The sequence below is a fragment of the Copidosoma floridanum genome, unplaced genomic scaffold, assembly GCF_036245765.1.
Source record: "Copidosoma floridanum isolate Cflo_tuat_1 unplaced genomic scaffold, Cflo_Japanese_pri ptg000019l, whole genome shotgun sequence".
NCBI lineage: Eukaryota > Metazoa > Arthropoda > Insecta > Hymenoptera > Encyrtidae > Copidosoma > Copidosoma floridanum.
This window is the reverse complement of record NW_028321896.1, coordinates 1,889,790-1,905,160: the sequence shown is the minus strand read 5'-3', so window position 1 is coordinate 1,905,160 and position 15,371 is coordinate 1,889,790. Positions and strand designations below refer to the sequence as shown.

General features: G+C 39.0%; 1 protein-coding gene across 1 annotated transcript; it reads left to right on the top strand.

Moving 5' to 3' along the window:
* The first annotated feature begins 1,904 nt into the window (after positions 1 to 1,904).
* Positions 1,905 to 14,994, top strand: LOC111642846 (uncharacterized). The gene is made up of 8 exons (XM_089593592.1): positions 1,905 to 1,986; positions 13,504 to 13,670; positions 13,740 to 13,765; positions 13,858 to 13,956; positions 14,344 to 14,434; positions 14,512 to 14,645; positions 14,726 to 14,858; positions 14,941 to 14,994. Exons 1-8 carry the CDS (start codon positions 1,905 to 1,907, stop codon positions 14,992 to 14,994), a joined length of 786 nt encoding a protein of 261 aa, XP_089449718.1.
* The last annotated feature ends 377 nt before the right edge of the window (positions 14,995 to 15,371 follow it).

Here is a 15,371-nt window from a genome sequence, read left to right as displayed (position 1 = left end):
TAATAATCATCATAATGTATTGAATCATAATTAATATTGTTAGCAAACTTAAAAAAAAAAAAAAAAAAAAAAAAAAAGTATAAAACCAAGAATCCAACAGTTGTCAACCAATATAAACACCATGAAAACGGCCACTGCGACGTAAGTTACAAAGCCCCGACTTCTGTGGCCTTAGCCTTGAGAGTTGCATTGAAATTCTCTCTTCTCATTCTTCATTTCCGCGTCCTCCCCAAGACTCTAATAGAGCCCTGCTCTTCCGCAAACGTTCATACCGATCATCGCAAATCACTCCCTCGTTCAAATCGCCTGGCAATTGATTACCCATCCAATGGATGGCTTACGTCTCGGGATAGGCTGCACATGGTAAAACACGTGCTGCATTACGTGCTGAGAATGGTGTTGTTTGCAAACCAAGCAAAGTTTAAGGAAGAGCAAGCGGGCAACCCTGAGAGGCTACATATTATATACTCGCTGCTGCGCATTATTATGTTTTAACGGAATTACTACAAATTGCCCGCAGATGCATCACGGCTATTGTTCGGCCGGGCTAACTACTGCGTATCTTGGCGGGGGAGCACACGAGAGTTGGAAGAAAACGAGAAGAAAGAAGGGCAATTTGCTGCTCGCTGGCAAGGCCTCGCACTGCTGGGGCAAGTAGTACAAACTACGAATAGTCAGACCGAGGATTTTTTTTTTTTTTTTTTTTTTTTTTTTTTTTTTTTTTTCATGTAATATAATTTACATACTCGCTCGAAATGTTGCGGCCCGCGTGAGATTATTCTTGCTACTTTTCTTTTGTGCAAATGATGATTATATTATCTGACTGTTTTTTTAGACTGAGGTTTTAATGTCACGTATTACTTAAACGATAATGTTTTTTCACTAGCTATAGGCTCACGTGAATGCCTACACGATCAAAAATTAAACAAAGTGCTTTGAAAGATGGCAATGGAATATCCATCAGTGTAATAACAAGGATTTAAGCGGGTTGTGTAACGAGCTATACATCAGAAGACGAAACAGCGCGCTTGGAAGGAGGAAGGAAGGAAGGAAGAAAAAAAACGAAGCTGGAAATTGAAAAAAAAAAAAAAAAAAAGGCGTTAAAGTTGGCGCGAGCCTTGGGTAAAGAGGCCGGTAGGGGGTGCAACAACACGTCGTGGCGCGAATATCTCGACGTCAGGCGACTGATTAGTGGTCGTGTTTATGCTCGTTACGGCGGCTCGGGCCTCCGGCGCGTGTATTATTCACCGCTGGTGCCCCAGACCCATCTTTTGTGCGTTCCTTCGCACCTCTTCGCTTAGGCAAGACTGGCGTGCTATTAATAACGCGGGAATCCCATATACCACCTCGCTCTCTCTTTCCCTCCTCTCGCCTTCCGAACTTCGTCCCACGCTCGCCGTCTGGGTGATTTCTCTTTAAATTATTTTTCAGAACATCAGAGACGCCGGGTAATTACTTCTTTTTTTTTTTTTTCAACAGTCGTCCTTTTTCGGAACTTTACTCCTCAAAATTTGTAATTCCACCAAGAACTTTATCCTCTACTGGTTGCGAATTTCCACGGCACCATGCAGTGAACGTAAGTTTCGTTCAAGTGTATTGAATTAAAATTTAATTTTCGCACACGGTGTCTTGGTCGGCTAAAATTGTAAGCCCGCAATACTACACATTTATAACCCCTGCACCAGCTCAATTATAGGGTAATTTCATATTGTAATTTCACCTGTCAATGAAATATTAAGTACAGATTTTAATTTCGTACAATTGGGCTCTAGGTACAATATGACAGATCTAATTGTTCATTCAAGGAGCTTAATATATGTCGCGATTTCTCGACTTGGGATTCACCAAGGGACCAAACCATTTTCGTATCAAAGACGATAATAACAATTTCCACGAGCGCTACCATGGACACGGAAATGGAAATAATGTTCCAAAAGCACACGAACGCGTTGAATCGTATTTCGGAACAGCACGTTGCACCCGCAGGTAATTCTATTTTTGAACTTTTCACTTGGTGAGAAATCTCTCGTTTCCCCCGGAGCTCCAATGTTCCTACCCCAGGCCCCCCTCCTTCATTTCGTTGCTCTTTTCTTATACGCAGGTACCAGTATAACTCCGTTTGACGGCTGATTGATGACACGGCAAGAGAGAAAAGGAGGCCCATTGTCGAAATAAGTTGCAAAGAAAACAGATTAACCTTCCGCGCTTGAGCTTATCGACGAGTGTTGGAGCCGAAGTAACTTACAAATCATTCTACAGCCACTCTCTCTCTCTCTCTCTTGCACGAGCGAGGGAACGGCGGTGGGAGAGGCGAGGATTCTTGGGACGGAAGTTTGCGGATCGTTTAAGAATGCAGAATGAAAAGTCTCCCGAGGGGTGGAGAGGCAAAGGAGGGAGTGATTGAATTTTCGCGTTTGCCACACCCCCGCCCACCCGCCCGTATGTTCGCCGACCGGGAAGGGATATTATACGTGAGAGCTTTTTGTTTGCTTTCCTCGCCTCCCGGGGCCCTCCTCGCTATTTCTCTCTTTTGGAATGCCGTTTATTGAAATTGTTTCCGCTCCTCCTTGTTGCTATCTTTTCTTTTTCCTTTTTCCTTTTTACAGTGTACACAAGCACCGCTCTTATTAGCCACGCACTCATGGATAAAATCGATATCCGTTTATTTGTGTTTTTTTTTTTCTTTTTTTTCCACGCGTATGTTGATAATCTTCTTGCTTGCAGTGCCGTTGGGTATTGTGATCTAATTTAACTCGTGGTACGGGATTTTTGGAATATTGTACCACCTGCCTCTTTTGAATATGTTGAAAACGTTGTTTTACAATGCTTACTTTGAAAATTTATCGATGATTAAAAAATGTTTTCTCAGTCATGTGGTAAGTACAGTGTTCAAACTGTAAGAGCACCAATGGAAGGGGGTTTTTATCTAAAACCTAAAATTATTTCATGCACAGAAAGTGCAAGGATCTATTGGCACTCATTCAGCGACCTACCGACCTAGTGAGGTCCACAGGCATGGAGTATTCAGTGAATTTTCTCTTTACCTCACAAATATTTTTCAAAGGTACCTTCAAAACTTCGAGAGCTTTAGTTTCAACATTGAGTGTTGGGGTGTAAATAAGCGGGAACTTGTAGATGGTACAATGACTTTGTGGCTGAATCATCCATGTTTTGACTAAACAATGATACCTAAGTTGTATGAACGCATCTATACCTAGTCATCGACGTACTGCGTTACTGAAACTCGAAAACAATGCTTCACCACTCAGTGGTTTATTGCCAATCTCAATGTTTGTCTCGCAACTCTACGGCCAATGTTTAAAGTTTTTTCAAGCTAAAATCGAAGTTGTTGAAGTTTAAAAAAGTTTGTTGGCTTGCCTGAGACCAGAAAGCACAAGGTGGTTTTCTCCAAAATCATTTGAGAACTTCAAGCTGTAACCAGAGTTAGATGATGGAAAAAAAGAAAAGAAAAAAAATTCTAAATGATAAAGTTTTCTTTGCTTTATAATTAGTTCGTAATATTAGTTTTGACTTGAAAATCAAACGGATGTGCATAGCATTGTGGTTTCGTGTATACTCTAATGACAAACGTGACACTCATCAACATCAATCAAAGCCAGCCACGAAAAGACATTGAATTTGCAGTAAGGATTGAAAGGTATGGTATAATTGAGCCACAGACACAAAGTCGACATCTCCGGAGTTTGTACTTCTTCTTCTTCTTCTTCTTCTTCCTCTTCCTTGACACTTTTGTAAACGCGTATTTACGCGTACTTAGAGATAGGTACAGGTACACGAGGAAACCATCCAAGTACACACATAGGAAGCCAGAAAGCCAAGATACGGTGAAGTCGGCGCGCAGTGGCACGTTGTAATAATACGTAATATCTTTACTGTTTTAGGCAGCCGCTCGCTTCGCGCATTATTCGGATGCCGGGCGTGCCTTGGAAGTTTAATTTCGAATCGTATAATAGGTATATATATATATATACACATCCACCGCGAGCAAGCCCAGTCTAGTCCCTGCCTCTCTTGCTCCCCTTGTCCTGCGTATACATACGTGTGTGTGCACGCCCAGCCACCGGGTGCACACCACGTGTAGTATACCCAGCGGAAGCGAACGAGGTGAGCGGCCATGGACTCGTGCACCAGCGCGGGAGTATGAGAAAGACGGATGGCCCGAGAAAAGCAAGTTGGAGAGAGAAGAAGGATACGCCGCGAGGCGGGCATGGAGCCAGAGAGTAGTTTCGGACGAGCCAGCGAAGAAGAAGAAGAAGAAGAAGCATAAGGGGGATGGAGGGTTATATCGGGCTCCTCTGCTCTCGGGGTATGGCGAGAGCAGAAGGAGCGTATATAGGGAGGTACGCTGATATGAGGCCGCAAGCTGCCCGCGGTGGGTGTGTGTTTGTGCTGTGTGGCCTTTGCCCGCACCTTTCCTTGTATACATACGTGTGGGTAGGAAGAAGGAGCTTGCGGAGGAATTTGCGAAACGAACCCCGATGATGACGATGGGGATCCAATGGTTTTGAGATTGGGGTTTTTTTTTTTTTTTTTTTTCTAAAGAAAATGGTGTGTGTTTTTCCAGAAATGTCAATACTTCCGGTACAATATCGTCTAAGACAATGGATGTATTTTATCAATTTTATAATTCTATAGTTCCCCAAAACTTGACCTCACCAACACCTTCAACTTTACGAATTTTCAAATTACAGCTTTTTTACCCCGTGAATGATTTTACTTTGTATTGAGCTAATTTTTTGGGCTCCCGGTCTTTTTGTTTTAGAGATTATATTTGGAGATCCCAACGTTTACGCGTAACGAGCTTTTTGTGGAGCTTTTAGCTTTTGCTCTAATAGCAACGGTGTCCTCGTTTGCCGATAACTATTGTACGTGAATGACAAAGGTCGATCGACGAGAGACCCCGAGTTAATCCACACTGTTATGTGTACAATATTTTCCATCACCCACGGGTTTTTTTGTCTATTTCGCCAGATCGAGCCCGATGAACGTACAGTTACTCTCGTGTGTGCACGTCGTACACACGCATATCGGCTACGGGTGAGCTTGTTTGGTTCCCAAACTTTTTCGACACTGACACTTGTTTTTTTCCTTCGTCAACACATTTGTTTTCTTCTTATTTTTCCTCAAGTTTTGTTGTGTTTCGTTTTATAAAAAAAATCGTGTTCTACTCCAATACGCTTTCCGAGTGCTTTCAACACTTTAACGATCTCTAAAATTCCAAAAAAAAACCCTCCGTCAACGACCTGTCAAACGATCGGATGAAAACCGGAAGGCAGAGAAATCGAAAAAAAAAAAAAAAAAAAAAAGGAGCAAAGATAGGAGAGTTGGCTCGTCCGCTCGTGCCCTCCGGCTCGATACCCCGGAGTGACGTGCCAGATTGCCCGTGGCTTATATATACATATTAGTCCCGTATACTCGAACGCTGCAACCACGAGGTTGGGACCACCCCGTAATTACTTCTTCCCAAATAATAGAATCGAACGGCAGTCTTGCAGTAAATTAAATCGAAATCCTAACCCCCTTCCCAAAGGTCGGGGTGTTGTTCGAGCGAGCGAGGCGCATTCTCTTTCGCGATCATTAACCCGCGGTGGACGGGACCCTTCTTTACACGCTCTCCGGATACTTGATGCAGTGTGCCGTGGTGTACTGGCGCTTCGCCCGTAATTAACGCCAATGCGCTCTCTGCTTTCCAGACACACGCCTCACGTATATACCTTCGATTCGTTGTTTCTGAGCGCGCGTGTGTGTGTGTGTGTGTGTGCGTGAGTTGCACCACCCTTGCATGGAGGTTTCGATTTCACGTAATTGTTGACAGTGTTGGAGCTTCATTGCAGCTCTGGGAGCTTACTTTTGGGAAATGAAAAGAACATTTGCTCTGGAACTTGTCGGTCCGGTACACTTGATGGTTGACCCCTTTTCTGGGACAAAAGTATCACCTTGAGTAACCGAAACAATTGTCAAAGGGTGACTTACGTTTATCTGAAAAGTTTCATTGCTTTCAATATTATTTCTTTATGATTAGACTTTGGCACTTTATTCATACAGTGTATTTTTCATTTTAATGAAGATATTTAACTTATTTTATGGGTTTTCAATACATATTTTTTACATTTGTTTCGACATGAAAAATCATATGATCACTGTTGATTATTTCAAACTTTGGTGTTATTTTTCATTATGGTCATAAAACGAAGAAAAATCATAATCGGTGCTTTAAAACAAATGTATGGTCGATATAGTTAATTATATACTATGACCCAGTTTAATCGTACTTTATCTCATTTGATAACAAAATTCACTTCTTTTTTTTTACAAATAAAGCTTAAAACATTTATCAGCTTACCGTGTAGAAACACACATAATTCCCAATAATTTCATCGTTGAATAAAAGTTGAATTTGTATATATTGCATTTGCAATTGATTTTAATAACTCCAGTTGACTTTGTTGGTTGGTTTCGTCAGAAACACCATCCAGAAGAGCCTCGCCGATTGCCGCAACTTCTGCAAACTCCAGCATCTTTCCGTACCTAAACCCCGAGCACTTAATTTTTTTTTCCACACCAATCGAACACCAGGCAAGTGTGATTTCTTTCCCCCCTTTGTACCCCCAACCCTCTTTGAAAAAAAAAAAGAAGAAGAAGAACGTCAAAGCTCAAATCGCATGGTATCAAAGTAAAGCAGGCCCCAGCAGAAGCGGCCGTTCTCCCAAAGAGCCCCGAAGCACTTGAGCTCTTCTCCTGGCTATGCCTGTCGATCTCCGGCACCACGACCGAAGGATAGGAAGGAAAAAAAAAGGAAAGGGTAATGCTCGCCGACAACTTTGTGCCAGACTTAAAGGCCGGAGGAGGAGGTAAAGCTCCATACCCTCTGTGGTAGCAGTATAAAAGTAAGGCAAGCAAAGGAGGAAGGAAAGAATAGGGGAAAGGGGCTCGATTAAAAACTCCGATGAAGGACGCGGAGGCACTAAAACGTCGCGGCACCGCGTCCATCTCGATGAACGTAGCCTTCCCTGGGAGCCCCTGTCTCGAGCTTGAGATGGGGAGGATTCATGAACATCGGATACGGTGGGAAAGGAGCAAATGGCTCTGGTAGAAAAAAAAAGTCTACCGTAGCAGCTGGGATACAGGGGTAGCTGAGGGAGGGCACATAAGTGAAAGACAAAGGGGAGCTAGCGCGAAGCTTAAAACACCGGAACTCTTGGGAGGGAGGGATGGGGGTAAGTGTAGTTTCCGGCGCCATTACCAGGGAGACGAGCAGTCTGAGCCCCCGTGCATGCGTACACTCCTCTCTCCTCCTCCTTTTCTGACCTTTGACGACTCGTTTCTCTCTCTCTTCGTTCCTTTTTTCGATTCACCGTAGTCGAGAGATTGGCAAGTGGGCGAGGGAAGCCGAATCGCGTGGCCATTACCGTATCCGACTCTCGAGACTCGGATTCTGCGGCCCCCAACTCTTTCGCTGCACAACCTCCCTCCCCCACCTCCGCTCGGTCTATTTCTCGTCCACGCCTATACTTTTGTCGAATCTATTTGGGATTGAGCCACGACCTTTCCTCGCGGAACTCGGACCGGATGAGGGTGAGAGAAAGAAGCACTCAGCCCGAGCACTGCAGGAACGGACTTTAGGCCCATAAGTAGCCATACGGTGTTGTGTCTTTTCCCTCATTTCCTCGGTCAGTTTTTAAAAACCAGATGTTTCGTGTTGCATTGGCATCCCTATCAAGATATTCTGTCGTTATGTAGCTCGGGATAATTATAAGTTTTCACCACGCCTTCATCAAGAGATGGATGGAAAACAAAAAGAACACGCGTGAATGAAAAATGGAGTCACGTTTTGGGTGCGGCATCGCGCAGTGGAGCAACAATAGTAGAGGGCCCTAGTAAATAAATAAGCCGAGTCCATCACTCCCATTGCACTTGGAGCCATCGAGTGGTCGCCTACACTACCAATAAGACCGAAGGGAGAAAAGCTGTATAGCTCGTCCCGAGTCCTTGGCGTGATTCCCGTTTCGGGGCACGTAGCTCATTTTTATTTCGAGTCCCTCTAATAAAAGCTAGACGAGGGGCCCCCCTCCCTCCCTCTCTCTTTGCCACGGTTCCTCTAATTTCGTTGGCCCGGGCCTGTGGCGGGCAAATCACGTTTGCCCGTGAGCGCTGCGCTGACGGATACGCCGAAAGGAGGAGAACGTGTGCGCCACTTTGCGCGAGCGGCCAATCATGCCCAATCTAATTTATCGGAGCGCCTGGCTCTTCTTCTTCTTTTTTTTTTTTTTTTTTTTTTTTTTCTTTTTGTGGGTGTGTATCAACCCCAATTACCTATCCATCGGGTGGCGAAGAAGATACGAGGCGCACAGCTTTTTGTCTTTCCTTCCGAGGGGGTGGCTTTTCTTTGATCAGGGGCTTTTTTAGGGTGCGCGTGTATACCTGGTGGTTAATCACTACTGGACGCCCATGTGTGGTTTGCTAACGATGCATCGATGAGTGCGTATCTCACTGGATACTCCATGCGAAACGTGATTTTATCTAAAGAAAGCCGATGGGATTCGTTACGAATAGTTAAGTACTTGGGTCCACAGTTAACTGGGTGCGAAATTGTAAGAACATTTTTTTTGTGCTGGTAAAGTAAAGTTCGCAAATTAAAGTAAATTGATGGGCTAGAGAGTTGTTTTTGTATCACTTAATGTTTATCTCATGTTTTCTTTGGCTTTGTACACAAAACAGATAATTCAAAATGGAATTTCAGAAAAGTTGGGAAATAACAACCAAGTAATTCAGATTTTAATAGAAAAACCAGCTTATTCGAATTATTGTTTTTTTTTTTTTTTTTAATCCAGAGAGTGTAAGGAGTTCGTCTTTGTTGTATTACTGCAAAGAGAAGTCAAATCCATTTTAGTTTTTTTTTATGCCAATGTTTACTCGGATTCTTCATAATCCCCCGTACTTTGACATATCTTTATTTATTTACGGAGCCAGAATTATTATTTCAAAAATAGCAATGAGCTACTCTGTTCTCACAACTCACTCGATTCGACGTGGCGTGAAGCGCACGATGAGCTATCCAAGATCTATATAATTGTTTCGTAAAACAATGAAAGCTCCTTATTTTTCCTCAAAAAGAGTTAAAAAGTACAAGAATAACTGAAGAGAAAAGTGAGCGAACAAATGGGTCGAAAGAGCGGGTACTTTCGGAATGTTCATGAGAGACGGAGGGAAATTTTCACATGTTAAAAGAGGGAAAGATAGGGACGGGGAAAAGAATGAGAAGTGGCTTTCTCTCTTACAACGCGCCGCAGCCCACCGAAATTTAAATTCAACCTGACACGTGAAACGAATAGGACTTGCTAATGTTCAAGGGACGGCATACACAGAGCGCCCGAAACGTAAAGAGAGTGGGGCTAGTCCGGTCTCTGGCTTATTTTGCTCCACCAGTGGCGTTCATAACGAGAAAATCCTTGATTTGCATGGGGAAACTGCCGAAAATTAGCTGAGAGAATACCGGCTGGATTTCCGCTGAGCCGGACCTTTTTCGCACCCAAACAAGCAAACCGACCTTTTTGCATGTTATTTGGATTTTCCCGAATCTCTTACTACCTGTTACTTTGCAAAAACAGATTTTACTCGCACGTTTTTCAATTAAGTCATCAGCTACTGAAATTCAATTCCTCGTTTTAGTAGAGGAGAAATATTGACCTTTTAATGGCTGACAAATCAGAGGATGGTCGGGGTCAAAGTATTGACGATCAGCCAATTGGATGTTCGTTTTACCTCATCTTGGAATCAGAATTGGATTAAAATTTACCACTCCCCTTATAGCCGATCACATTTATAAATATCTCAATCGATTTTGCTTTTCACTTCGAGCTTCTTGATTCGAGGCAAAATTAATGAACACTTACTCAAAAATTGCAAACATTACAATTGTTGAGGTACGAGTTTTAACAGCGATTGTTATTAAACAATTCAAAATCGAAAAATTGTACTGAAAAATTTGATCCTTATGGTCCTTGACATGTCTTTGGGTCTGTCTTTCAGCATCTGCCATCGAACCCGTGCTTGGGTCTCTTCGTACCTACCTCTTGGCTTCAGTCTCTTGATATGTTTCTTACATCAGTATTTTCAAAAGTTATCAACCGATTATAGCTCTCTTTTTTCTGTTTACTGTATGCATTATGCTTCTTATTTTGTTAGTTATCAAAGAGTTACTACTTATCTTCTTTACTCACACCTTGACATATGAATTAGTTGTTCTAAAAATATAATGTTTTTTTTTTTTTTTTTTTTTTTTTAAGAACCAACGAGAATTGTGTTTCAAGATACAATAAAAAAAAAAAATGTATATTGAAATACAGTATTATATTTATTACTATTTTTTTTTACTACTGTTAGACTTTATATCGATTCGTATTTATAAATGCTATACCTTTGAGAAAAAAAATTAGCTATAAGCATTATCAAACTGAAACTTGTTTTATCTGAGCCTAATTCTCAAAGAGAAAATAAAAATTTCTCAACTCGATTATTTTATTTTATAAATGGACATAATATGAAAATCAAGAAGATACAACTAAAGTCTTTGTCACATATTTAGCATAAAACCAGAAATTCCGTTGGTATCAATTAATTATAGTTACCATAAAATATTCCGCCTTGAGATCCCGATCAGTTTCCACGGCTTGGTGATTAGTCCAATAATAACAAGTCACTGCCTATTCTCGAAACAACTTGTACATGCTCAATACATCTCGCCCCCGTTTAAGCGCGTGAAAATAGAGCGAGGGAAGCGGGAATCTCATTTTACCCAAAGTACTCTCACAGCCTTGTGACGATGACGCCGTGTTTCATTATACGCGACGTTCCGCAGCCATCAGATGGAGCATAATTGCTTTGGTGATCACTGCATAACGCATATACACGACCTGCTGTTTCGAGCGTAGCAGTTTATTATGTTATTAGCCCAGCAGTAGGAAGAGAAATACGAGAGACACCCGAGGTATCAACTGATGCTCGACTTGACAGAGTCTAAATACGTATCATTTATTGGCAGGAGTCGAGAGAGTTCACCCACAAAATGAAAATGTTTACAACATGTTAAAACTCTCAGGTGTACCATTGTAATTTGTATTCGGGAAAAAGTTTTACTCATCACGATATTCTGTAATAATTGCTAAAATGAAACAAAAAACTGCTGCCAGTCTATGTCTACAAAGCTTTTTCTCTCTCTATCTTTTTTTTTTTTTTTTTTTATATTAATACATAATAAGTTGTAGATTTTTTTGTATCGATACATGATCTGTAAAGAACGCCAACCTCGTCAGACTCACTTTGTTAAGTATACAAAAATATTAATAATAATACTGTACACGCTTACAAACCTGTAAAATCTATTGTAACACTTCTTATATGTATAATGTAATAAAAATATTAAAATATAACCATTTAGAAACTGTACACTGAGAGAAGGATTTGTTTACTATCAACGTACAAGTATGTTAACAGAAAATTATTTGAACTAATTTAATTTAACTAATATTCATACAGCAGCAAGAAGTCACTTTTCTTATTATCTTCCTATTTAGACATATTTTATCTTTTTCTTCCAGAACAATCTTGAATCAAATATTGAACAGTTCGTTTTAGTTAAGGAAATAAGTTTTCTTCAAAGGCAAGATCAACATGTGGCTCGATTGGCAGTAACACTCTCCAAAAGATCTCTATCTTAAAATTTGGGCGTGGGGCGAATGCCATGGTATTTAGAGACAATTAATAGTCAAATAATCTGTTTTTTTTCTTGTTAAAATTGTATATGCCGAAAAAAAAACTTTTATTTATTATAGTTTTAATTTCCGCCTTTTTTTAAAAGCCTCGTGACATATTAACAGATCAATAAAGACTCATCAAGAAACACGCACATACGAATGTTACGCATGCAAATTGTGGAACAATTAAGCGTATGTGTGAAAGCAATGTTTTCCATAGCAGTTTTACAATTGCAAGCAAATTAAAAGTCTAAATAAAAAATGAGTTGGAGTATCACACCTTGGCCTCTACGTGGCGGAAATACAAGGTGGGATCAGTGTTGAGCAAGATTGACGGCAAAGTACAAAACAAAATGAGTTCGGAATCACCAACTAGTTTTTATGATGCCAAACATATAAAGATGATTAAAAATATGAATACCGTGATTGGCTTATATTTTCATAGACCCACATTTGAAAGAGTAATTTTGTATTTCATTATGTCATCGGTCCTGGTATCTGGTCAAGTTTTTGCCGTAAGTACATTTTTTAAGCACAAATATTAGTAAATCTTGGATGCTTTGTATTGTGTCAGTGATATTAGAAGCAATAATGTGTCAGGGATGTGTGGTTTTATCCAAGACATTACCTCTATTCTAAGCGATGATAATGAACATACGATTTATTAACTAAGGTTAACTTGATCATCATGCCGTTGCGAGAAAAGATTGAAATTTTTACGATTGGGTTGTTTACTAGCAATATTTCAGCTAATACCTAATACTTTCTAAATATTCTGACATATGACATTCGGTTCAGTTCAGTTCAGTTCTCTATATTCCATCATAAATGGCTTATCTATCAAGATATTTGTTAAATAAGTAGTTGTTACATTTGGTCCCATTTGATAATTTATAGACCAATGCAGTGCGAATTGTTTGGTTATTTAGTGGAACACAAGTCAAGCAGTAAACTTTAATGCTTGCCTCGAATATTAAACTTGCCGCTTTTGTAGAATTTTTATTTCACACAAAGAGTACAAATGTTACTGATATTTTGGAAATATACTATGCATTAAGACTCGAAGCAAACCCTTTTTTGGAGTAAACACTTATGTCCCAATATATTTTGCAAAAAAATTCACTATCTCACACCTACAAAATCGTCACAAAAAATGAAACGTTGAGTACTTAGTGTACATGTTACAGTGTGCTTCCTCCGTAAACTTTTTACTTTAAGTGGATACAAGTAAACACTCGTTGTACATAACATTTCCAATAGAAACTTTGATAAATCAAAAATTCCCATGACAATATCATTATACACTAATTTAAAAAAATAATTGATTCATTTTTTTAGTTGTTAGGTGTAATAAACAACTGGAGAGGAAATTTCTTACTGTGGGCTGAAAATTTTATTATTCTCCTGTTTTTAACTGGAACACAAGTGGAATATTATTACATCATACTGAATATAAAGAAGGTACTGTGAGATTATTGTTTACAACTAAATCTCTACAAATGCAAAAAATATTTGTAAACTCAGAATGCTTTTATTAAGATTGAGAAGTTGCATAAAATTTTGGAGCATAATTGGAATTCTGTGAATAATTACAACGAAAAAGCTATTATGATAAAATATTCCAAAATTGGATTACGTTACGTACATATTATTTTTGGTAATCATTCCAACATAAGTCATCATGATCAGCAACAGAAGATTGGGTGTAATTTTTTAATATTATTTACAGGCTTTTTGATTATGGGCTTTATAATAGCTGTTCTGTCATCTTTATTACCAGTATATTTAGACTTGATTGCACCATTAAATGATCCTCGACCAAGAATTGCGTTTTTAAAAGTCAATGTCATTACTGATCCAAACGAAAATTATTTCATGCACTACTTTGCGTGTTTGGTACTCATGATTGTTGCTGATTATATCACAATATCTATTGTCTTCGCTTTTTTAATTTTCGTATATCAGATTTTTGGAATATTCAACATTATTAAGTAAGACATAAGTGAATATAAAAATTTAATTAATAACTTTGTGCAATACCAGCGTTCCAATCATAAAAAAATATGACGGAAAATCATTGTAGGTACCGTTTACGATTGGCAACAACGGAACTTGCAGAGAAAAAAGAAGAATCCTACAACATGATTATTTCTGCTGTAAAATTACATCAAGATTGTTTAAAGTAAATATGCATGCATACAAGTTAAAGTATCATAATAATTTTTGTGGGTTAAAAAATTGCATCCAAACAGCATAATAAGTACTATATAAACTAGATCTATCTAGCATCAGCAACTCAACCAAATGCCTTAAAAAAAAAAAATTTTACCACCAAAATAATTAAAACAAAAAGGCAGCAAGATCTAAAATATCTCGTTTAGAAAAATTTCGATTATTATAGGTTTTTAATTTAGACAATTTGTTTCTGCTGTTGAGTTTGTCACCTGCTATACCCATGATGAAATGTTAAAGTGTATTTAATGTTCTCTTAACTCATCACTATTATGTATGCAAGTTTGTCTGAAAAAATAAAACTCATTTTTTTATATTTGTTCGATAAAATAATCAGAATCGTGACCACAACTGAAGAGTCCTTCAACATTTTGTTTGGCGTTGGTATTCTGGGAATGTTAATATTTCTTAGCATCATACCAGTCACTGTAAGTCTGCTTTTTATGAACAATTTCATACCTTCTTATCAAATAACATGAACGAAATGAAAAACTCAATATTGCAGATACTTGAAACAGCCAACTTTTATGAGTTAGCCAGACAAAGTACGTTTTTGGTTGCAGTAGCAGGGGCTTTATTTGTACTAAATTGGCCTGGACAATTACTAATAAATGAAAGCGAAGATTTGTTTTTATCAACGTAAGTATTTTGTATTTGTATTTGAAGAACATGTGCTCACAACTTGTTATGATGATTTACCAAAGTATTGACTTTCGTAGGTATATGGGCGAATGGTATCGATTGTCAAAGGAATCAAAAATTTTGCTAATAATTATAAGGTATAGATGCATACAACCTTGTATGTTTACGGCAGGGACGTTTTGCACTTTAAACTACGAGACTTACGCACTGGTAAGTACACATGTTCTATTTATTTGCAAAGTGAGAATTATGTTGTTATAAGTTATTGCAAATATAAATATTTGTTTTTTAGATTATGAAATCAGCGTTTTCTTACATGACCTTTCTAAATTCTGTACGGCAGTAGTTTTTGCCAATAACAAGAGTCCAGAGAATCTAATAAATCCAAGTATTTTAATGCCTCCAAAAAAATTTTTGTTTCACTTTGACCACTTGAACTCGAATGTCAAATAAAGTTCCCTGAAAGTTAACAGAAATAGCTATTTATAATTCAAATCAATAGATGTGACTCAACAAATGTTACGCGCGATGTTCATTATTCAACACTTGAAATATGGATTTTCTTGGTGACGAGGAGAAACGACGTAGAACAAACCAACACACTATTTACAACTCCTGTTTAGAATATGTAGTTCAATTGTTTGTGATTTTATTTTTCTTCGTGAATTACTCTGACCTTGATGGTACAGACTATAGTAATGTTCACGATGGCCTTTCAGGTTT